The sequence below is a fragment of the Mobula birostris genome, chromosome 4 (assembly GCF_030028105.1).
Source record: "Mobula birostris isolate sMobBir1 chromosome 4, sMobBir1.hap1, whole genome shotgun sequence".
NCBI lineage: Eukaryota > Metazoa > Chordata > Chondrichthyes > Myliobatiformes > Myliobatidae > Mobula > Mobula birostris.
The window spans coordinates 946,651-970,944 of NC_092373.1; the positions used below are offsets into that span (position 1 = coordinate 946,651).

The 24,294-nt window shown below is 45.3% G+C and overlaps 1 protein-coding gene across 4 annotated transcripts in view; it reads right to left on the bottom strand.

Moving 5' to 3' along the window:
- The window catches only part of masp1 (MBL associated serine protease 1), a 208,818-nt gene extending 192,650 nt beyond the window's left edge, over positions 1-16,168 (bottom strand). Inside the window, exons 1-5 of one of the 4 annotated variants that reach the window (XM_072254843.1) lie at positions 16,086-16,142; positions 14,191-14,309; positions 13,823-14,048; positions 4,522-4,696; positions 69-200 (exon numbers count right to left, since the gene is read on the bottom strand). In XM_072254843.1, the coding sequence (XP_072110944.1) occupies positions 69-200; positions 4,522-4,696; positions 13,823-14,048; positions 14,191-14,300 (643 nt within the window). In that variant the 5' untranslated portion in view covers positions 14,301-14,309; positions 16,086-16,142. Of the gene's footprint in view, positions 1-68; positions 201-4,521; positions 4,697-13,822; positions 14,049-14,190; positions 14,310-16,085 lie in introns of all 4 variants that reach the window. The other 3 variants (XM_072254846.1, XM_072254847.1, XM_072254845.1) reach the window with 3 other exon arrangements.
- Positions 16,169-24,294: the final 8,126 nt, after the last annotated feature.

The following is a 24,294-nucleotide window of genomic DNA, read 5'->3' on the forward strand; positions in this document are numbered from 1 at the left end:
ATCATGACATAGGCCAGTTGACTGACAAATGTGACATATCCTTACACAGTTGGTTTGTGTGTCAATACCTTTACATGTCCGATTATCTGAATGAAGGATGTAACTAAATCGACAGGAACAGTAAAATCCACCGATGTAATTGTGACAAAAGTGGTCACAGGCTAAGGATTCATCCAATTTCTCCACACACTCATCCATATCTGCAAATAAAATGCAATCAAAGGATCATACAAATATGCAACAGAAGAAATATTTCAGCCCATTTGTTGCAATTAGCTAAAATACACCCTCCCAGCCCTTGGCCCATAGTATATTTTTTTTGGATTCTTCCCACCCATCCATTTTCAGTAATCCCAAGAGACTTCACTTTTCTGTCTTCATCAACATTCATTCAACTTCCTGCAGTATCACCCTGTAGAAGCCCAGGTGACACAACGCCTGCCCATCTCCAATTCCCCCAATTCCCTTTCTCATCATCCAGAGGTCCATACACTCCTTCCAGGTGAGGCAAAGATTCCCTGGTAGAACTTCCAGTCTGGTGTACTGGCTTCAGTGCTCCTGAACTGGTCTCGATTACATAGGAGAAGCCAACCCAGTTTTGTAGAACACCTCCGTTCAGTCTCCCAGGTGCCAAGGTCCCCAGAGTTTCTGAATGTGTCCAGAATATCCTCAAAGGGACGCTGAACAGCCAGAAGTCCTAGTGGATATTGGCACCTGTGACATAGGTAGAAAAAGGGAGCTGGTCTTGAGAAAAGAATACAGGGAGTTAAGTAAGCTAAGAAGCAGGACCTCAAGGCTAGTAATCTCAGGATTGCTGCCTGTTCCATGCGACAGTGAGGATAGGAATAGAATGAGATTGCTAATGAATGTGTGGCTGAAGGATTGGAGCAGCAGGCAGTAATTCAGATTTCAGGATAATTGGGACATCTTCTGGGGTAGTTGTAACCTGTACAAAAGGGATGGGTTGCACTTGAATCCGAGGGGGATCAATATTCTTGCGGGTAGGTTCACTAGAGCTACTGGGAATGGTTTAAACAAAGATGGCAGGGGAATGGGAACCAGTATGATAGAGCTGAGGAGGAGCCAGCAGGTTTACAAGTCACCTCACTACAGGAAGGACGTGGAAACCATAGAAAGGGTTCAGAGGAGATTTACAAGGATGTTGCCTGGATTGGGGAGCATGCTTTGAGTGAACTTGGCCTTTTCTCCTTGGAGCGATGGAGGATGAGAAGCGACCTGATAGAGGTGTATAAGATGATGAGAGGCATTGATCGTGTGGACAGTCACAGGCTTTTTCCCAGGGCTGAAATGGCTAGCATGAGAGGGCACAGTTTTAAGGTGCTTGGAAGTAGGTACAGAGGAGATGTCAGGGTTAAGTTTTTTTTATTAATGCAGAGAGTGGTTAGTGTGTGGAATGGGTTTCCGGTGACGGTGGTGGATACTATAGGGTCTTTTAAGAGACTCCGGGATAGGTATATGGAGCTTAGAAAAATAGAGGGCTATGGGTAACCCTAGGTAATTTCTAAGGTAAGGTGTTCAGCACAGCTTTGTGGGCCGAAGGGCCTGTGTTATGCTGTAGGTTTTCTATGTTTCCATGATGTGATATGTAATATGAATGTAAGAGAGGACAATCCAATGATTAGGTACAACAGCAGACAGAGCAAAGAGTAACAGAGGCAAAATTCAAAAGGGCGAAGAATGCAGGACAGAAGGTGCATGTAGCATTCGGAATAAGGTCACAGTTGGGAGCTCAGCATTAAAGGGTATTCCTTGTATAGAAAGGACAGGCAAGATGGCATAGGCAGCAGTGTGCCTTATTGGTGAGTGATGGAATTACATCTTTGGAAAGAGGTGCATAAGGTCAGAGAATATTGAATCTTTGTGGGTGGAGTTAAGAAACCGCAAGGGTAAAAAACACATGAGGGAAATCATATATAGGCCTTCAAATATTAGCCAAGATGTGGGGTTGAGATTGGAAAAAGAACTGGAATCTTATTAGGGAGCTTAATGAAAAAGAACCCTGAGGAGGCAGTGAACATAATTGAATTCATTCTGCAATTTGAGAGGGAGAAGCACAAGTCACATGTATCGGTATCACAATGGGATAAAGGGAAATACAGAGACACGAGAGAGGAGCTTCCCATGTAGATTAGAGGAAGACACTGGCAGGGATGACAGCAGAGCAAAGTGGCTGAAGTTTCCGGGAATAATACATAAGGCACAGGATAGATATGTCCCACAGGACTTGGACAGACATCATCTGATTAAGGATAGTCACATGGCTTTGTCAAGGGCAGCTCATGCCTCATGAGCCTGATTGAATTCTATGAGGATGTATCAGAACAAATTGATGAAGTTAGAGCAGTGGATGTAGTGTATATGGATTTCAGTGAGGCATTTGATAAGGTTTCCCATGCAAGGCTCCTTCAGAAAATAAGGAGGCATGGGATCCAAGGAGACCTTGCTTTGTGGATCCAGAATTGGCTTGCCCACAGAAGGCAAAGTGCGGTTGTAGAAGGTTCCTATTCTGCATGGAGATCGGTGATCGATAGTGTTCTACAGGGATCTGTTCTGGGACCCCTCATTTTGTGATTTTTATAAATGATGAGGAAGTAGAAGGGTGGGTTAGTAAGTTTGCTGATAATACAAAGGTTGGGGGTGTTGTGGATAATCTGGAGAGTTGTCAGAGGCTACAGCAGGACATTGATAAGACGTTGAACTGGGCAGAGAAGTGGAAGATGGAGTTCACCCAGGTAAGTGTGAAGTTGTTCATATTGGTAGGTCAAATTTGAAGACAAAATGTAATACTAATGGTAAGAATCTTGGCAGTGTGGAGGATCAGAGAGATCTTGGGGTCCGTGTCCACAGGACACTCAAAGCTGTTGCTCAGGTTGACAGTGTTGATAAGAAGGCGTATGGTGTGTTGGCATTCATCAACTGTGGGTTGAGTTCAAGGGGCATGAGGTAATGTTAAAGCTATACAAGACCTTGGATAGACCCCACTTGGAGTACTGTGTTCAGTTCTGGTCACCTCACTACAGAAAGGATGTAGATACTATAGAGAGAGTGCAAATGAGATTTACAAGGATGTTACCTGGTTTGGAGACCATGCCTTATGAAAATAGGTTTGAGTGAACTTGGTCTTTTCTCCTTATAGCAACGGAGGGTGAGAGGTGACTTGACAGAGATGTACAAGATGATGAGAGGCATTGATTGTGTGGATAGCCAGAGGCTTTTCCCCAGGGCTGAAATGGTAACACAAGGGGGCACAGGTTTAAGGTGCTTAGAAGTAGGTACAAGGGGGATGTCAGAGGTAAGTTTTTCCCACACAGAGAGTGGTGGGTACGTGGAATGCATTGCCAGCAATGACAATGGAGGCAGATTCCACAGGGTCTTTTAAGAGACTCTTAGATAGGTACATGGGGCTTAGAAAAATAGAGAGCTATGCAGCAGGGTGATTCTCGGCAGTTCCTTCAGTAGGTTACATGGTCGGCACAACATTGTGGGCCAAAGGGCCTGTAATGTGCAGTAAATGTCTATGTTCTATGTTCAGATGTTGTTCTCAGATGGCAGGGGTAGGCAACCCTGGCCGACAAGGGAAGTTAAAGAATGCATAAAAGCCAAGGAAAGGGCATATCAGGTAGCAAACGTGAAAGGGAAATTGGATGATTGTTGGATTTTAAAAACTTCCCAAAAAGGCAGCAAAAAAGGCTACAAGAAGGGAAATGATGAAATATGAGGGCAAGCTAGCTGATAATATAAAGCAGGATGCTATAATTTTTTTTTCAGTTATACAAAGAATAAAAGAGAGCTGAGAGTTGACATTGGACCATTAGAAAATGATACTGGAGAGATAGCAATGGGGGACAAAGAAATGGCAGATAAACCTAATGGGTATTTTGCTTCAGTCTTTACTGTGGAAGGAACCAGAGGTCCGTGAATGTTAGGGAGCGGGAGTGAGTGCCATTGATATTACAAAGGAGAAAGCACTAGGCTAACCGAAAGGTCTTGTGGATAAGTCACTTGAACCAGACAGACTACATCCCAGAGTCCTGAAAGAGGTTGCTCACCCTACTGGCAGCAATTCTGAAGGCTTCTCAGCTTTCTGACTAGCTCTCTAAATTCTCTGTTCAGGACCTCCTTGCTATGTGTTTGGTACCATTACGTACCAAGACATCTGGTTACTCTCTCTCTCTCTGCAAAATGCTGTGGACTCCATCTGACCCCAGCACCTGGGAGGCAACGTACCATTTGGGTGTCCCATTTAGATCCCTGTAGTCCTGTACCCCAGTGATAAACAGTATCACGTCTCATTGCCTAGATTAATTTGTTTGGAGTAACAGAACTCACAGGGAGTATATTCGGAACCTTTATACCTCTTTGTCTGTACCATACCCTTCCTTTCCCTTGGATTACATTGATCCCTACAACACAGCAGGTACTAACACTCCTTGTGCTCAATGCAGACAAGGCTTTTAGTTGTTGATTTTCATGTAGATAGGGAAACCAAAAGCAACTAACCAATAGCAGCATAGTGTGCCTCGAAGCCAGTGAACCGCTCTTCATTGGAAAAATCTGTCTTAAATTGGAGTGTCATGGTATTGTCGGTGGAGAGAACAGAGTCTTGGCCTGGAATCTTTTCAGTGTCTGTACTCTCTCGGCCACAGAATGTCTCCAGCATATCACCAGAAGTGACCTAAAATGAAAACGTACTGTTTACCACTGAGCTCTGCGTTTATAATAACTCTATGGAAAATAAAAAGCCGAGCCATTGCTGTGCTGCAGGGAGACAAACCAGGCCACAACAGATGCTACATAATATTTCCATCAGCTCATTCCCTCGACCCTGCCAACTCTTTTCTATAAAAAATCCCCATCCAAGATCTTTTCAATAGCTGTTAACGATACTGTTTTCCACACCAAATTTCACTTTGGATTGGCTCTAGTACGGACAGTTAAACTGTCCAACGCATCGTCGGCACCAGCTCCCCACCATCAAGGACGTATACGCAATAAAGGTGCCAAAAAAGGGCCAGTACCATCATGAAGAATCCCACTCACCTTGCTCATTGACTGCCCCACTCCCATTAGGGAGGAGGCTACCTAGCATCCACGCCAGACCCCCAGACTCAAAAACATTACAGACGCAAACTCAAAGGTCTCAAGGTGAGTAAGTCACCTGGACCAGATAGACTACATCCCAGAGTCCTGAAAGAGGTTGCCCAAGCAATAAGGCTGATCAACACTTCCACCCACTAACCCATCTCTCCACACCCCTAAGCACCACTATTTTATCATTTCCTGTCAGTGACCTTATGTACAGACACTCTTGTGCCTAGTGTCACTTTATGGACATAAAATCAGTTTATAAGCACTATCTTAGGTATTTATATTTATTTTGTTTTTATTAATATTGTCTTTTTTATCTTATTGCTTGTTTTGTGCTACAACGGATCCTGAGTAACAATTATTTTGTTCTCCTTCACAGTGATGCACTGGCAATGACGCTAAACAATCTGGAATCTTTTCTCACATCCCTACATCTTTTATCTATCATTTTCTACTCACACGGGGGGCAGTTGAAGTCTGGGTCTGACGTCCCACTCAGCCAGGGAAAGTGTATGCGCAATACATCGCCTCTCCTTTCCCGGTGGAGTGATCACCGCGTGGTCACTATCTAGCCTCTGCAAATGGCCTCTCCTACATTACTGGTTCTGTAGCAACACCTTCTCGTCGGTGCCCCCCGTTTCCACCGAGCTTGCTGGGTCATGGCGCGACCGAGTGTCCGGTGGTATAACTGGATGGGTTTGCTGGGCTAATTAGCCTTAGTTGGCAGCCAGCCTAAGAGAAGGACAACTGTGAATCCAAACCCGGGCAGGTGGGGCTCGTTAGCCTTCCCAGGCCATCCACCTAGGGGATGGACACTCCGATGTAAATCCTACTACCCGAGGACCTCGCTGTCGCTGTCACTGTCCCAGCTTGCTAGGCTATGACAGATGAACCCCAGGTGTAAAGGGTGGGGCCAGTACCACACACACTGCACTCCATCTAAAATACCATTGCACAGGCTGAAGGGCACGCCCACGTCTACGACCATCCTCCCCGACAATTTCCAAACCCAGAACAGAATTTCTCTTGCAGCCGCTGTGCGTATGGCACTCATCAGCCACTAGCGAGCCTGCAGCAGACAGGGCAGCCCCCTTCCTAAATCTTTGTTCGTGAAGCCACGCCATGATGTACTCTCCTGCCCCAAATCTACAACCATTATTTATTTTTATTTTATTTTTGAGATCTGGCTGTCACTGGAAAAGATCAGCATTATTGTCACCTTGACCTGCCCTTGAGAAATTGGTCACAAACCAGAGCAACACACACAAATGCTGGAGGAACCTCAGCAGGTCAGGCAGCATCTATAGAAATGAATAAACAGTCAATGCTTCAGGCCAAGACACTTTATCAGGGCTGGACGTTTCAGGCTGAAAAAAAAGGTATAAGAAGGGTAAAGATGAAATATGGGGGCAAATTAGCCAATAATACAAAGCAGGATACTAAAAGTTTTTTTCAGTTATATAAAGAATAAAGGGGCAGTGAGAGTTGACACTGGACCATTGGAAGATGATCCTGGTGAAATAGTAATGGAGGACAAAGAAATGGCAGATGAATTTAGTAAGTACTTTGCTTCAGTCTTTACTGTGGAAGGCACTAGCTATATGTCAGAGGTCTGTGAGTGTCAGGGACCAGGAGTGAGTGCCATTGCTTTTACAAAGGGAAAAGTGCTAGGCAAACTCAAACGTCTTAAGGTGAATAAGTCACCTGGACCAGAATTACTACATCCCAGAGTCCTGAAAGAGGTTGCTTAACACATAACAGATCCATTGGTCCTATATTTCAAGAATCACTTGATCCTGGCATGGTCCCAGAGGACTGGAAAATTGCAAATGTCAGTGCACTCTAAGGAAGGAAGGAAGATAAAAGCAAGGAAATGACGTGCCAGTTAGTCTAACTTCAGTGTCTGGGAAAGTGTTGGGAGTCCATTATTAAGGATGAGGTTTCTGGGTACTTGGAGACCAATAATAAGTCAAAGTCAGCATGGTTTCTACCAAGGGAAATCTTGCCTCACAAATCTGTTAGATTTCTTTGAGGAAGTAACAAGGAGGGTGGACAAAGGAGAGGCAGTGGATGTCATTTGTTTAGATTTTCAGAAGGCATTTAATAAGGTGCCACAAATGAGGCTGCTTAACAAAGTAAAGTCCTATGGAGTTACAGGAAAGACACGAGCATGGATAGAGGAATGAATGACGGCAGGAGGCAGCAAGTGGGAATAAAGGGAGCCTTTTTATGGTTGGCTGCCAGTGACTAGTCGTGTTCCTCAGGAGTCAGTATTAGGACTACTACTTCTCACATTGTTTGTCACTGATTTGGATAATGGAATTGATGGCTTTGTAGCAAAATTTGCAAATGATACAAAGATAGGTGGAAGGGTAGGTAGTGCTGAAGAAGCAATGCGATTGCAGGAGGACTGAGATCAATTGGAAGAATGGGTAAAAAGGTGGCAGATAGAATACAGTGTTGGGGAATGCATTTGGTAAAAGGAACAATAGTGCAGACTATTAACTAAATGTGGAGAAAATTCAAAATCAGAAGGCAGAGGGACTTAGGAGGCTTCAAAACTGGGCTGAGAAGTGGCAGATGGAGTTCAATCCAGATAAGTGTAAAGTGGTTCATTTTGGTAGGTCAAGTATGATGGCAGAATATAGTATTAATGGCAAGACTCTTGGCAATGCGGATGGTCAGAGAGATCTTGGGGTCCAAGTCCATAGGATGCTCAAAGCAGCTGCGCAGATTGACTCTGTGGTTAAGAAGGCATACGGTGTATTGGCCTTCATCAATCATGGAATTGAACTTAGGAGCCAAGAGGTAATGTTGCAGCTATATAGAACCCTGGTCAGACCCCACTTGCAGTACTGTGCTCAGTTCCGGTCGCCTCACTACAGGAAGCATGTGGAAACCACAGAAAGGGTGCAGGGGAGGTTTACAAGGATGTTGCCTGGATTGGGGAGCATGCCTTGCGAAAACAAGTTGAGTGAACTTGGCCTTTTCTCCTTGGAGTGACGGAGGATGAGAGGTGACCTGATAGAGGTGTATAAGATAAAGAGAGGCATTGATCATGTGGATAGTCAGAGGCTTTTTCCCAGGGCTGAAATGGCTGCCACAAGAGGGCACAGTTTTAAGATGCTTGGGAATTAGGTACAGAGGAGATGTCAAGGGTAAGTTTTTTTTTCCCGCAGAGAGTGGTGAGTGCGTGGAATGGGCTGCCGGCAACGGTGGTGGAGGTGATACGATAGGGTCTTTTAAGAGACTTTTGGATAGGTACATGGAGCTTAGAAAAATAGAGGGCTATGGGTAACACTGTAATTTCTAAGGTAGGGACATGTTTGGCACAACTTTGTGGGCCGAAGGGCCTGTATTATGCTGTAGGTTTTCTGTGTTCCTATGTTTCTACCTTTACTCTCTTTCTTGAATAAGGGAACAACATCTGCAAACCTCCAATCTGCCGGAACCTCTCCCGTCCCCATTGATGATGCAAAGATCATTGCCAGAGGCTCAGCAATCTCCTCCCTCACCTCCTACAGTAGCCTGGGGTACATCTCATCCAGTCCCAGAGACTTATCTGAATTGATGCTTTCCAAACGCTCCAGCACATCCTCTTTCTTAAAGTCTTTATGCTCAAGCTTTTCAATCCGCTGCAAGTAATCCCTACAATCACCAAGATCCTTTTCTGTAGTGAGTACTGAAGCAAAGTATTCATTAAGTATCTCTGCTATCTCCTGAGATTCCATATAGACTTTTCCACTGTCATGCTTGATTGGTCCTACTGTCTCACATCTTATCCTCTTGCTCTTCACATACCTGTAGAATGCCTTGGAGTTTTCCTTAATCCTGCTCACCAAGGCCTTCTCATGGACCCTTCTGGCTCTCCTAATTTCATTCTTAAGCTCCTTCTTGCTGGCCTTATAATTTTCTAGATCTCTATCATTACCTAGTTTTTTTGAACCTTTCGTAAACTTTGATTTCCTTCTTGACTAGGTTAGGGTACTCGGGTATGGTTCCTGTACCCTACCATCCTTTCCCTGTCTCATTGGAACATACCTATACAGAACTCCACGCAAATATCCCCTGAACATTTGCTACATTTCTGCCGTACATTTCCCTCAGAACATCTGTTCCCAATTTATGCTTCCAAGGTCCTGCCTGATAGCTTCATATTTCCCCTTCCTCCAATTAAACACTTCCCTAACTTATCTGCTCCTATCCCTCTCCAATGCTATGGTAAATGAAATAGAATTGTGATCATTATCTCCAAAATGCTCTCCCACTGAGAGATCTGACACCTGACCAGATTCATTTCCCAATACCAGATCAAGTACAGCCTCTCCTCTTGTAGGCTTATCTACATATTGTATCAAGAAACCTTCCTGAACACACCTAACAAACTCCACCCCATCTAAATCCCATGCTGTAGGGAGATGGCAATCAATTTTTGGGAAATTAAAATCTCCCACCACGACAACCCTGTTATTATTACACCTTTCCAGAATCTGTCTCTCTATCTGCTCCTCAATGTCCCTGTTACCATTGGGTGGTCTATAAAAAACATGCAGTAGAGTTATTGACCCCTTTCTGTTTCTAACTTCCATCCACAGAGACCCAGTAGACAATCTCTCCATGACTTCCTCCTTTTCTGCAGTCGTGACACTATCCCTGATCAACAGTGCCACATCCTCGCCTCTTCTGCCTCCCTCTCCGTCCTTTCTGAAACATCTAAAGCCTGGCACTCTAAGTAACCATTCCTGCCCCTGCACCATCCAAGTCTCTGTAAAGGCCACAACATAATAGCTCCAAGTACTGATCCACGCTCTAAATTAAAACATTATTACCAAAAAAATGGAGAAAGAAATGATTAGAGAAACATCTTAAAGAGGTTGTTAGATTAACAAACGAGATGACCAGCTTTGTGAGATATCAACTCAGGATCCACCACCACGACTTAGTGACAGACAGCACAGCTTTGACCCCCTACCATCAGGGAGGACATACCGTAGCATTAGGACAAGCTTTGACCCCCTACCATCAGGGAGGACATACCGTAGCATTAGGACAAGCACATTTTAGATAGGAAGCCGCTTCTTACCCCATCTGTAAGACTACTGAACTGCCTGCCACCACCCAGGTCTCATCACTCTTAATGCGCCAAAAGCATTATGCTGTTTACTTTTTAACTTGTACCATAAATACACTTTATTATTTGTTAATTTCCACGTGGTAATATTACTTTGTGTTGTGTGTGCGAGTTATGCACCTTGGTCCAGAGTAATATTGTTTCATTTGGTGGTATTTGTGTGTACAGTTGAATGACATTAAACTGAATTTGAACTTTGTGCGGGGGAGGTCACTTCAAAGCAGAAGCTTTTACTATTGGGGTTGAAGTGCATGAGGAATCAGAAGCTCAAATAGGTAGAGATAATTAAAAATGCCCTACCTCATCCTCTCTTGGGGCCCTCCGTCACTAGCTCATTACCCTCCCTCCCCCAATATCCTCCATTCCGAGTGTAGTTCTCTGTCCCCGACAGTGACAACCATGCTCTCCTCCCTCCATTATTCCCCACTCTGAGTGTTGCTCTCTGTGTCCTCCGGCTCTGGGCTCCTCCCACCCCTACTCCATTATCCTCCGCCAAGTGTGGCTCTCTGTCCCCTCCAATAAGTGTGCCCTCACTCTCCTCCCCCATTATCCTCTGCCAAGTGTGGCTCTCTGTCCCCTCCAATGGTGAGATCCTCCCTCATTATCCCCCACTCTGAGTATAGTTCTCTGTCCACTCTGACAGTTGGGCCCTCCCTCTTCACACCCATTATCCTCCACTCTAACAGTCAGGCCCTCCCTCTCCTCCTTCATCATCCTCCACTCCGACAGCCAGGCCCTCCCTCATTATCCTTCACTCTAACAGTCAGGCCCTCCCTCTCCTCCCTCATTATCCTCCACTCTGAGTAGGGCTCTTTGTGCCCTCCAACAGTGGGATCCTCCCTCATTATTCCTGACCCGGTCTGATAGTTGTGCCCTCCCTCAGTGCTGGTGCTGCAACTGTTACTGAGATACTGCATGTTTATTTTCCATTCCTACACGGTTTGTGCCAAATTTCTGTGATTAAATCAACGTGTCCCTGTGACATCACTGGATTATTTTCCAGAGTATTACAACCACTGTTGCATATCTGCATTTTTGTTTAAATCTGAACTTCTCTCCTTGCTCCATTACACCACAAGATATAGGAATAGAATTAGGCCATTCAGCCCATCTAACTTGCTCTGCCATTTCATCATGGCTAATTTATTACCAATCTCAACCCCATTCTCCTACCTTCTATCCATAATCTTGGACATCCTGAATAATCAAGAACCTATCAACATCCACTTTAAATATACCCAATGACTTCACCTTCATCACCCTCTGGTAAAGAAATTCCTCATCTCTGTTGTAAATGGAAGCCCCTCTCTTCCAAGGCTGTGACATTGGGTTTTCTGGTTTTAAATTTCCTCCCCAGTCTCATCATTTCATCAGAAACTACCTGCAACATTTACCCAAACTTCATTTCCCTCAAATGCCCAATCCATTTCCCACAGCATCTGTTCACCAGTCCACCAACATGGTCCTTACTTGATTTTAATCAAGCCATTTAATTCTTTGATTAGACTTCGATTGGTATTTTCTTTGCAGCTTAACAATTAAATTTGTATTTTAATTAGTTCTCACAGGGATGTGTAATGGCCTGGTTAAGATTTTACTGCTAATGTTGTAGGGCATTTCATTTATTGTTTTCCCATAGAAGCAGTGCATGGGTTACCGTTAAAGGGGTTATGATGTTCACGCTTAGGAATGTAGTGCCATCCAATCAGGATGGTGGAATTGGGAGAAGGTTTTAGAGTATGCTGGGCGAAGAGGTTTTGTAGCGGACACCGAGGTGGGTTGAGGTCTTTTCAGTGGGAGATGGAGAGAAGAAACTTGAGAGAGCTAGCCGAGGGATTCAATCCAATGGGAATGCATGATTCACTGGCGTCCAAGAGGGAAAACTACCAGTAATCGGTGAATAGGAAATGGTGCCATGACTACATTAGAATACATCAACTTTTGAAAGATTTGAGCTCCAACCTGTGCACATTTGACTGTTTTAATTATGATGGGCCCCTTTTGTTTTTTTCTTTTTTTCCCTTTCTTCTTTAATAGCAGATTGGTTAAGTTAACACTATTAAATACATTTCCTTTATAATTGTATGCGGTTTATTACTTCTTGCCAACAGGTGGTAGCATGGTGCAGTAATAACAGCAGTCACACAGATCGGAGTTCGGGTAGGCAAGATATCCCATCCTCCAAGGTTTAATGAAATCTAAGGCACATCGATCCTTGACACACAGTCTGAGAATGGCGGTTTTCTCACTGTTGAGCCCAATGGTTGTTGGCGAGCAGCTAAAAAGCCACATCTCTGGAGACACCCGGTAAAAAGGGGTCTGGCATTTAATCTTTTTATGCCCCCAAGTGGTCATAATACATACATACAATTTCAATGTGTTCTCCAAATGGTTATATTAGTACGACTCTGAAAGCTTCTCTTGGTATTCTTATTATTTGAATAAGGAAAATCTCATTAGTTAAGACCATAAGATACAGGAGCAGAATTGGGCCATTTGGCCCATCAAATGTGCTCCACAATTTCATCATGGCTGATCCAAACTTCCGCCCAGACACCATCTCCCAGTATCCCTTCATACCCTAACCCATCAAGATTTTATCAACCTCTGCCTTAAATATATATATAACCATATAACAATTACAGCACGGAAACAGGCCATCTCGGCCCTTCTAGCCCGTGTCGAACTCTTACTCTCACCTAGTCCCACTGACCTGCACTCAGCCCATAACCCTCCATTCCCTTCCTGTCCATATATCTATCCAATTTAACTTTAAATGACAACATCGGACCGGCCTCAACCACTTCTGCTGGAAGCTCGTTCCACACAGCCACCACTCTCTGAGTAAAGAAGTTCCCCCTCATGTTACCCTTAAACTTTTGCCCTTTAACTCTCAACTCATGTCCTCTTGTTTGACTCCCCCACTCTCAATGGAAAAAGCCTATCCACGTCAACTCTATGTATCCCCCTCATAATCTTAAATACCTCTATCAAGTTCCCCCTCAACCTTCTACGCACCAAAGAATAAAGACCCAACTTGTTCAACCTTTCTCTGTAACTTAGGAGATGAAACCCAGGCAACATTCTAGTAAATCTCCTCTGTACTCTCTCAATTTTATTGACATCTTTCCTATAATTCGGTGACCAGAACTGTACACAACATTCCAAATTTGGCCTTACCAATGCCTTATACAATTTGTATTCTAATCCTTGCGAAATGTATGCTGACATTGCACTTGCCTTCCTCACCACTGACTCAACCTGCAAGTTAATCTTCACTATTTGATAGGTTTCAATGAGGATTCCACCCCTCCCCATTCTTCTAAACTCCAGCCAACGCAATCTCAGAGACATCCAAAGCTCCTCGTATGTTAACCCTTTCATTCCCAGAATAGTTCATGTTAAATGCAAGAGGAAAGTATACAGTAAATGGTGGACCCTTAGCTACACCGGTATAGAGGGGGATCTTGGGATCCTTAAAGTGGCAACACAAGTAGTTAAGGTGGTAAAGGAGGAGTGCCCCATTTCTCTGAAATACCAGGATGAAGAATGTAACCAAAGAGTCCTCTGCTTTCCACTTACCTTCACATAGTCATATTCACAGAGATAGGACGGCTCGAGGTCAAAGTGCATAAAGTAGAGTTTGATTCGGAATCCAGTGGGCACCGTGATGTTCCAGGTCATGTCTGTATCACTTGGATAACCCTCTGGATAATTGGGAGACTGAATCTGTCCAAACATTCCAACCAACTCAGTGACATTCCCTCCACATAGAGGCAAGAAGCACAGCACAACCAGCCAGAAGCATCTGCCAAAATAAAGCAATGATTAGAAAGTCAAACAGAGCTTATCGTAATCAACACACTCAGCAGCATACAAAGTTTAAGAGCAGCCCACGCAAAAAATGCCTTTAAGTGTCACAGAAGGACACAGTGGGCATTCCCACTTACATTGCCTGGGAACTCCTCCTGCATCGTATCCCGAGGCCTGGGTCTGACGAGCACTTCCAGCCCATCAGGGGGTGGTGGTGCAGCTGGAACCCCTCCACTTTCCCAAGCATCTTCGACACCTACTGTGATAGGATGGGGATCAGTCCCCCTCGCAGCCAGAGCACTGCCCCCCTCCAGCACAGGAACTCCCCATCTGGATGAGACTAGACCCCATACCCTCAACAGCACTCGGTAAAAGCAAGACAGTCCCCTCAGAGATGTGTGGCTGGTGCTATCTGTTGGAAGCTGTGTGCCCTCCTGCAGGCAGTGCCCCAGCAGAGAAAGTGTGTCGCCTACTCATTCCATCTCGGAGGGTGGTCTTATACAGCTATTTCTGCAGGGTCCTAAGTCAGAGAGCCACCAGTTGGGTGCACAAACACACCAAGGACTGCCAACCACCACGACTGGAAGACTCAGGACCACAGCAGAGACCCAATGCCTCCAATTTGCCCCAGAAATCCATCAGCCTCTTCTGTGCCCTGAAGGCAAAAGAAATGAGCGGGACTAAAGTAATCAACCAGTACAATATCATGGAGGCAACTAGAGGATTTATAACCAATGCCCTTCCCCAGGATGAGATTGCAGGAAGGAGGCCTGACCAGCATCCCAGCCTGGCAGAGATCTTTGTCTCCAAATCTTGCCAGGTGGCCAACCAGGCCTCCTCCATCAAGCACAGGTAGACCCCCAAGTAGAGGAGGTGCATGGTGCTCCACACAAAGGGTCTCACCCAGCTGGTAGGAGTCCACCAGCTACTGACCCACCAAGAGGCCTACACACTTTTCCCAGTTGACCCTTGCAGAGAACGCAGCCAAGATGATCTGCTGGCAGTCTCGCATCCTCTGCAAGTGAACTGGGCCAGTGACGACGAGGAGGCCATCATCAGCGTAAGCCTGAAGGGCGGCCTCCATGTCAGGTTCGCGTAGAACCAAACCCATCAACCTCTCACAGAAAAGGCACAGGGATATCTCCTGACTTGGGGCACCCTTGACGCACCTCCCTCCCAAAGAACAAAATGTGGCCAAAGCCCGGATGCTTGCAAAGTCCCAAAAAGGTATGGTGATCCACCCCATCAAATGCCTCCTCTTGGTCAAGGGAGAGAAATGCGACTGACAGACCAGCCTCTCTGAACAGGTAAATCCGATCCCAGACAAGTTGGATATTGTCCTGGATGAACCACCCTGGGAACATGTCGGACTGATCATGATGGACCACTTGCGCCACCTCACTCATTGTGTGACCCTCCCACAGTACCACCCCTCCCACAGTGTGACCCTCTCTCAGTACTGCTCCACCCAGTTTGACCCTCCCTCAGTACCGCCCCTCCCACGGTGTGACCCTCCCACAGTGTGACCCCCCCCTCGGTACCGCCCCCCCCCGCGGTGTGAGCCTCCCTCGGGACCGCCCCCCACGGTGTGACCCCCCCCTCGGTACCGCCCCCACCATGTGACCTTCCCTCGGTACCCCCCCCCCGCGGTGTGACCCTCCTTCGGTACTATCCCTCCCTCGGTGTGACCCTCCCTCAGTGTGACCCTCCCTCGGTACCGCCCCTCCCACAGTGTGACCCTCCCACAGTACCGCCCCTCCCTCAGTGTGACCCTCCCACAGTACCGCCCCTCCCACAGTGTGACCCTCCCTCGGTACCGCCCCTCCCACAGTGTGACCCTCCCTCAGCACCACCACGGTTTCGACACTGAAGCCTCCTTCACGTTTCTGTCCCCGGCCCGGTCTCTCCGTCTACGACGGCAGCCAAAGTGAAGATTTCGAGTGAGGGACGTGAAGGAGGGAGCAGCCCTGGAGACGGATCGAGGGTGCAGGAGCAGGACAGGTGCGGCCTCCTCTCCACCCGCCAATCTCACCCCATCCTCGGCCTCGCTTTACTGCTTCTCACAAAATAGAGTTCGCTCGCGTCTGAGACTCCCCGTGGAGCCGCAGGACCCGCCTCCACACAGTGATCCTCCAATCCGCGTCCTCTGTCTCTATGATCCTCCAATCCTCGTCCTGTTCAAGTCATAGGCTCAGCCCTTTGCCGCGATTCTCCAATCCTCACCTTCATCAGGTCCAAGAGCCCGCCCCTCTCTGGGACTCTCCAATCCCCACCGCTGTGGAGCCCAGGCTCCGCCTTCTGAACTGCTCTCCCACGTGGACCTGCCCCCACAGTAGCTGTCCTCAGTCCCGGGCGTCGCTTCCACAATGGGCCCAACCCAAATCCTGAAGTTTTCCTCATTTTTTTCCCTAGTCCTATGGAAGGGTTTTGGCCCGAAATGTCAGCTATACTTTTTTTCCCATAGATGCTGCCTGGCCTGCTGAGTTCCTCCAGCATTTTGTGTATTGCCTCAAGCTCATGGCTCTCAATCCCCCGATTCTAATTAGCCCGATCCCAAACTTCTGAATGCAGGACCGTGTCCTCTGGGAAGAGCTGCCAGAGGAAGCGGGAGAGGCAGGTACAAATACAACACTTGAAAGCTATTCTGCCAGGTCAGTTTAAAGAGGTATGAGACAACATTGGCAATTGGTAGGCATCGCTACAGCACGGATGAGGCGGGCCGATGGGCCGCCTTCTGACAATTCTATGACAGAGGCGAATCTGAGGAATTCGTTGCCACAGATGCTGTGGAGACCAAGTCTTTATATATATATTTGAGGCAGATGTTGAGAGGTTATTAATTGGCCACGGAATGAAGGGATACGGGGAAGGTAGGAGATTGGGGCTGAGAGGGAAAATGGATCAGGCTTGGTGAGATGGTGGAGCAGACCCGATGGGGCAAATGGCCTAATTCTGCTTCTATATCTTATGGTCTAATGCCGCTGGTCAAATACTGTATCTGTCCAATGCCAACTCTGTGTGAAAAATTTACCCTCAGATCTCCTCTCTCTCACCTTACACCTGTGCACCCGAGATGCATCAATTTCTCCAACTTACAGTAATTTTTCCCTCCACCTTCCCACTTCTTAAATTCCCCACTCTGGCATCTCTTCTCCTCATCTGCCTATCACCTCCCCCAGCGCCTCACCTCCTTCTCTTCCTCCCACGGTCCACTCTCCTCTCCTATCAGATTTCATCTTCTCCAGCCCTTTATCTTTTCCACCCATCACCTCCCAGTTTCTTACTTCATCTCCCCACCTGGTTTCACCTATCACCTAGCTTACCCTCATTGCTGTCACCCCACTTTCTTATTCTGGCATCTTCCCATCTTTCCTGTCTTGAAAAGGGTCTCGGCCCAAAACATTCATTTCCATAGGTGCTGCCAGAGCTGCTGAGTTCCTCCAGCATTGTGTATGTGTAAACCCACCTTCGGAATCTTTTCTTCACCCTCTCTGTTGTAAGTCACATACTCCTGTAATGTCGTGAGCACAACTACACACCACATTCCAAGTGCAGACTCACCAATGTTTTATACAACTGTAATGCCACCTTCCAAACAGTTTTACTCAAAGTATGAGGCTATGAAGACAAGTATACCACACACCTTCCTCACCACCCTGTCTACCAGTGCTTAATAGACCTTCCTGTCTGATCAATAACGTATTTGAATACCTTGGCTCTGATTAACAACACTACCATTTACTCTGTGTACACTGACCTAGTTTAACTAACCACTTAGCGGACTTCCATTCCATCCGCCGACCCTTGATCCACATTCCCAGTTGAGCTTGATTCTGTTGTAACCTTTCACAACCTTCTTCACTGTCCACTACACCACCAGTTTGGTTGTCATCTGCAGCTTTCCCTCTCCATCTCATCCATTTTATCTAATGAGCCACTAAAAAAGGTGGCCAAGAGTGGGATGATTTACTGGGGAAGTCTGGAGGGACAGCAAGAATTGTAGTGAGAGGGGAGTGGTGAAGAATCAGAATCAGGTTCATTATCACCGGCATGTGTCGTGAAATTTGTTAACTTAGCAGCAGCAGTTCAATGCAATACATAATATAAAAGAAAAAATACAGCTTAGATATATATATATGGAATAGATTAACATTCATGTGAAAACAGAAATAGTATATATTTAAAAAGTGAGGTAGTGTTCACAGGTTCAATGTCCATTCAGAAATCAATGGCAGAGGGGAAGAAGCTGTTCCTGAATCCCGAATCGCTGAGTTTGTGCCTTCAGGCTTCTGTACCTCCTTCCTGATGGTAACAGTGAGAAAAGGCCATGCCTTGGGTGCTGAGGGTCCTTAATAATGGACACTGCCTTAATGAGACACTGTTCTTTGAAGATATCCTGGGTACTTTGTGGGCTAGTACCCAAGATGGAGCCAACTATTTTCATTTTGGTCGGTCAAATTTGAAGACAATATAATATAAATGGTAAGACTCTTGACAGTGTGGAAGATCTGAGAGATCTTGGGGTCTATGTCAATAGGACACTCAAAGATGCTGCACAGGTTAACAGTGTTGTTAAGAAGGCGTATGGTGTATTGGCATTCATCAACCGTGGGATTGAATTCAACAGCCATGAGGTAATGTTACAGCTATATAAGAACTTGGTCAGACCCCACTTGGAGTACTGTGTTCAGTTCTGGTCACCTGACTACAAGAAGGACGTAGATACTATAGGGAGAGTGTAGAGGAGATTTGCAAGGATGTTGCCTGGATTGGAGGGCATACCTTATGAGAATTATTGAGTGTACTTGACCTTTTCTCCTTGGAGTGATGGAGGATGAAAGGTGACCTGATTGAGGTGTATAAGATGATGAGAGGCATTGATCATGTGGACAGTCAGAGGCTTTTTCCCAGGGCTGAAATGGCTAATACAAGGGGGCATAGATTTAAGGTGCTTGGGAAATAGATACCGAGGGGATGTCAGGGGTAAATTTTTCACACAGAGAGTGGTGGGTGTGTGGAATGCACTGCTGGCAGCAGTGGTGGAAGTGGATACAATAGGGTCTTATAAAAGCCTTTGAGATAGATTCATGGAGCTTAGGAAAATAGAGGGCTATGTGGTAGGGAAATTCTAGGCGGTTTCTAGATTAGGTTACACGGTCGGCACAACATTGTGGGCTGAAAGGCCTGTAATGTGCTGTAAATTTCTATGTTTTTTGTTTTGTTCTAAAACCAAGCCATATTTCATAAGTAACTGCCTGACTAACATATCTGAAGCTTTCTTAGATGTGTTGCCTACAAAAACTGTTGCAGGTGGAATCACTAATTTTATCACTTTCACGATTTCTCTGAGCAGCATTTTGGTCCAACATGCTTTCCAACCAGAGGCACAGAGGTTGGCATCAACAGCTGTTTGTCCTCCGTTGGGCAATGGTTCATGGAGTTTGGCATGGTGGAATTATCTTCTCTGAATTATAAGTTCTTAGTTGGATATCTGCAGGTTTCAGTTTAATATCTTTGAATTGCTGTTCAAACTCATCTTGTGAAATGACAAATGGCTGAACCAGTGTCCAATACCATTTTAATTAATTTACCGTCCACTTCTGGTGGAAGCCATATTGCTTATCTATTGTTAATTTTCACACTGTAAATCTCAAGCTATGTAGTTCAGTCACTCTTATCATTGTCAAGTTTTTCAACAACAACATACACATTAGTGCCCTTTTTGAAACTGTTTCTTGATTTATTACCCTTTTCTTTTCTCTGTGTATTCCATAGATAAGTCCGACATGCTCTTTGAATGTGTCCTACTTTGTTGCAATTTCTGCAAGTTTCACCCTTAAATCTGCATTGATCTGGTGTATGTGATCCCCTGCCACAACAGTAACACAATGTGTTTGACCAGGCTGGTTTCTATTTAGATGTTGCAATTTTGTCCATGCTCTCTTTCATGCCTGACTGCAACTCAATTGCATCTCTGTCTGCAGTTTCCATTGAAACAGTAATCAGCTGTTCTTTTGAATGTAAGTTGTGCTTCAGTTAGGAGCTGTTTTTGAATACTTTCTTTTAAGACTCCACAAACTAAATCATTTCTGAGTACATCATTAAATCCATTACCAAGCTGACAATGTTCACACAATATTGTCAATTCAGTTACATATGATGAAATGGATTCTCCTTTTTGATTCCACTTATGAAACCTAAAGCCTTCTGGAATAAACAATGGCTTCAGTTCTAAATGTTCCTGCATGACTTTGGCAATATTTGCAAAGCTTATTTCTGCAGGATTGGTTTGAGCAGTCAAACTTCAAAGCAAAGTGAGCAGCGCACACAAAATGCTGGAAATCATGGAAAAAAGCTGCTGACTGTATTTTGTCCATAGATGCTGCCTGCCCTGCTGAGTTCCTCCAGCAGTTTGTGTGTGTTGCTCAGATTTCCAGCATCTGCAGGTTTTCTCTTGTTTGTTTGACGCCAACTGTATGCTTTTAAACCTAATGCATTCAGCAAAATTACAACTTGTTTCTCATTGGCTATTTCATTTGCATCAAAATACTGCTCAACTTGCTCAGTATGTAAAATCCAGTTATCTATTGTGCAAACAAAGTCATCAGTCTTTCCAAAGTAGCCAGCCATTTCTGTTTTTTAATCACCCAGTACACATTTTTATGAACCAGTGAATTCTTACATTTTCTATCTTTTTTTAAAATCGTTTATGTCTTCCCTTCCAAAGAACTTGTACTGTGCAGCTTTATTTTTTACCTCAACCACCTCTGCATGTACTCAGTTGTGTTTTATAGTTGCTGCGGGTTTTTTACTTTGAACATTTTGTTGCAATTCAAAAGATTGATAGCTGTCCCGGGTTAATTTTAAAAATCCCTCATTGTCAATGTTATGATTTGTAACTTCAAAACATTAAACTAATTCAAAGGAAGACACAGGAGTCTGGGCTGACTTCATGTTTACTTTAAGCGAGGCTGCACTTATCACGTGGCAGCATGATGAGAGTGCAACTCACATATTTATACATATAACCCATAGTAGATAATTTAAACCAACAAGAATGCTTAATCAAATTACTCAAATATTATTTAAATATTAAACACACAACAGTTAGGGTTAAGGTCTGTGGTGCTCAGCAAGGTGAGGGGTGCCAGCAGATCCCATTTGTAATATTCAAATGGAGTGGATACGTACCTGAAATGATGTAAGGCTATGGAGAGAACACAGGGCAGTTGGGGTAGTATAGAACCACTGGGCCAAAGGTCCTCCTTACTGCAGAGAACATTCAGTTATTCTGTGTGAACTTCAGTTATTCCTTGCTCTAAGACAGGGTGGCAATGGACACTGGATAAGACCAGAAGACATAGAGGCAGAATTAGGCCATTCAGCCCATCGAGTCTGCTCTGCCATTCTATCATGGCTGATTTAGTAAACCCTCTCAACCTCATTCTCTTGCTTTCTCCCTGTAATCTTTGACATCCTAACTAAACAAACGCCTATCAAACTCAGCTCGAAATATACTCAGTGGCTCAGCCTCCACAACCATCTGTGGCAATTAATTCCACAGATTCACTACTCTCTAGCTAAAGAAATTATCTCCTCATCTCTGTTCAAAATGGGCATTCCTCTGTTCTTAAGCTCTGGCCCTAGACTCCTCCACTATAGGAAACATCCCCTTCACATCCACTCTATCTAGGTCTTTCAATATTTCAGTGAGATCCCCCCTTATGCTTTTAAACTCCAGTGGTACAGGTCCAGAGCCATCAAATACTCCTCATATGTTAACCGTTCATTCCCAGAATCATTCTTCTGAACCTCCTCTGCACCCCCTCCAATAGCAGCACATCTTTTCTTAGATAAGGGGCTGAAAACTGCTCACAGTACTCCAGTGTGGTCTGACCAATGCCTGACTGAAGAAGAGAAAAGTGTGAGATTGAAAGGAGATAGGGTGGATCTGGAGGGAGGGATAGTTGGTGGAAATGGGGAGGACAGAGGGAAATAGAATACTGCTCACACACTGCAACACCAACGTCCATTTTTCCTCTGGAGCAAATGGATCTACAGAAGGAATATACCTGTTATGTCCTCTCCACCCCATCCCTCTCCCTAAAGCATCACTCCACCCAGCACCATTGGCCTTGCTACTAAAGTCCTCCTACCTCATGACGATGGAATCTGATACAAGAAATAATCTTTCATTGGGGTCTCTAACAGTTGGCTGGACATCAAGGTAAGCTTTGTCAGACATTCAGGACAAAAGGTTTCTTGGTCATCACTTCCGGCAGTTGGGGAAGGGGCAGAATCTGTCATTTGTATCTTCTGGGAGATCATGGTGAGGTCTCATGTAATTCGTATCTTCTGGGAGATCATGGTGAGGTTTCAAGATATCACTGCAAGATTCTTGTCCACAGTTACCGACAAATGACAGACAACACACACAAAATACTCTGCCTGGCCTGCTGAGTTCCTCCAGCATATTTTGTGTGTATTGCTTGGATTTCTAGCACCTGCAGATTTTCTGTTGTTTGTGACAAAATGACAGGGCTTCATAGCCCTCAGGATGGTCATTTCCTGCACAATTACACATTGGGCAATGTTTAGCGCAGTGACATCAGTGCCGGACTCCGGAACGGAGGTTCCCAGGTTCGAATCCAGTCGGGCTGTTCCCGAGTACGCTTTCCATTCGTGCCGGGTTGAGTGTTGAGCTCACAACTCGACCTCGTAAAATAAAGAAACGTACTGCACTGCGAAATGTGAGGAGTGCTGTGCCACACAGTCTCTCATTCCGTGCTTTGTAAGGCATGAAAGTGCCTGACGCTGGCCTCTCAGGCCTGAGCCGACGTCATCATCATCAATGTTTAGCCGGTTTACCTTGGCTATCGTTTGCATTGCTGACACAAACAGCCCCTCAATATTCATTCCGAGGCAACGGGCTTCGCAGGATGAGCCAGTATTCAGTTGCCCATTTGTACAAAGTAGTTGCTCTTGGGCCACCAGACCATAAGATGCAGGAGCAGAATTAGGCCACTTGGTCCATCGAGTAGGCCACTTGCAGGTAGGTTTGCTAGCATGGTTCAGGAGGGTTTAAACTAATTTGCAAGGGGGGTGGGACCCGGAGTGATAGAGCAGTGAAGGAAGTGCATGAAGTAAAGCCAGATCTAACATATAGAGAGGCTTTGAGGAAAGAGAAGTAGAATAAATGGTGTAAAGATAGTTAGGTAGAAGGGCTGAAGTGCGTGTACTACAATGCACGAAGCATCAGGAACAAAGGTGATGAACTGAGATCTTGGATACATACATGGAGTTATGATGTCGTGGCCATTACAGAAACTTGGCTGGCGCCAGGGCAGGAATGGATTCTCAATATTCCTGGATCTCAGTGCTTCGAAAGGGATAGAGAGGGGGTAAAAGGAGAGGAAGGGTGGCATTACTGGTCAGGGATACTATTACAGCTACAGAAAGGGTGGGTAATGTAGCAGGATCCTCTTTTGAGTCAGTATGGGTGGCAGTCAGGAACAGGAAGGGAACAGTTACTCTATTGGGAGTATTCTCTTGGCCCCCTGGTAGCAACAGAGATACCGAGGAGCAGATTTTGGAAAGGTGCAAAAATAACAGGGTTGTTATGATGGGTGACTTTAACTTCCCTAATATTGATTGGCACTTGATTAGTTCCAATAGTTTAGATGGGGCAGAATTTGTTAAGTGTGTCCAGGACGGATTCCTATCACAGTATGTTGACAGGCTGACTGGTGGAATGCCATACTAGATCTAGTATTAGGTAACGAACTGGGTCAGGTCACAGATCTCTCAGTGGGTGAGACAGTGGGGGACAGTGACCATCACTCCCTGGCCTTTAGCATTATCATGGATAAGGATAGAATGAGACAGGACAGGAAAATTTTTAATTGGGGAAGGGCAAATTATGAAGCTATAAGGCTAGAACTTGTGGGTGTGAATTGGAATGATGTTTTTGCAGGGAAATGTACTATGGACATGTGGTCGATGTTTAGGAATCTCTTGCAGGATGTTAGGGATAAGTTTGTCCCAGTGAGGAAGATAAAGAATAGTAGGGTGAAGGAACCATGGGTGACAAGTGAGGTGGAAAATCTAGTCAGGTGGAAGAAGGCAGCATACGTGAGGTTTAGGAAGCAAGGATAAGATGGGTCTATTGAGGAATATAGGGTAGCAAGAAAGGAGTTTAAGAAGGGGCTGAGGAGAGCAAGAAGGGGGCATGAGAAGGCCTT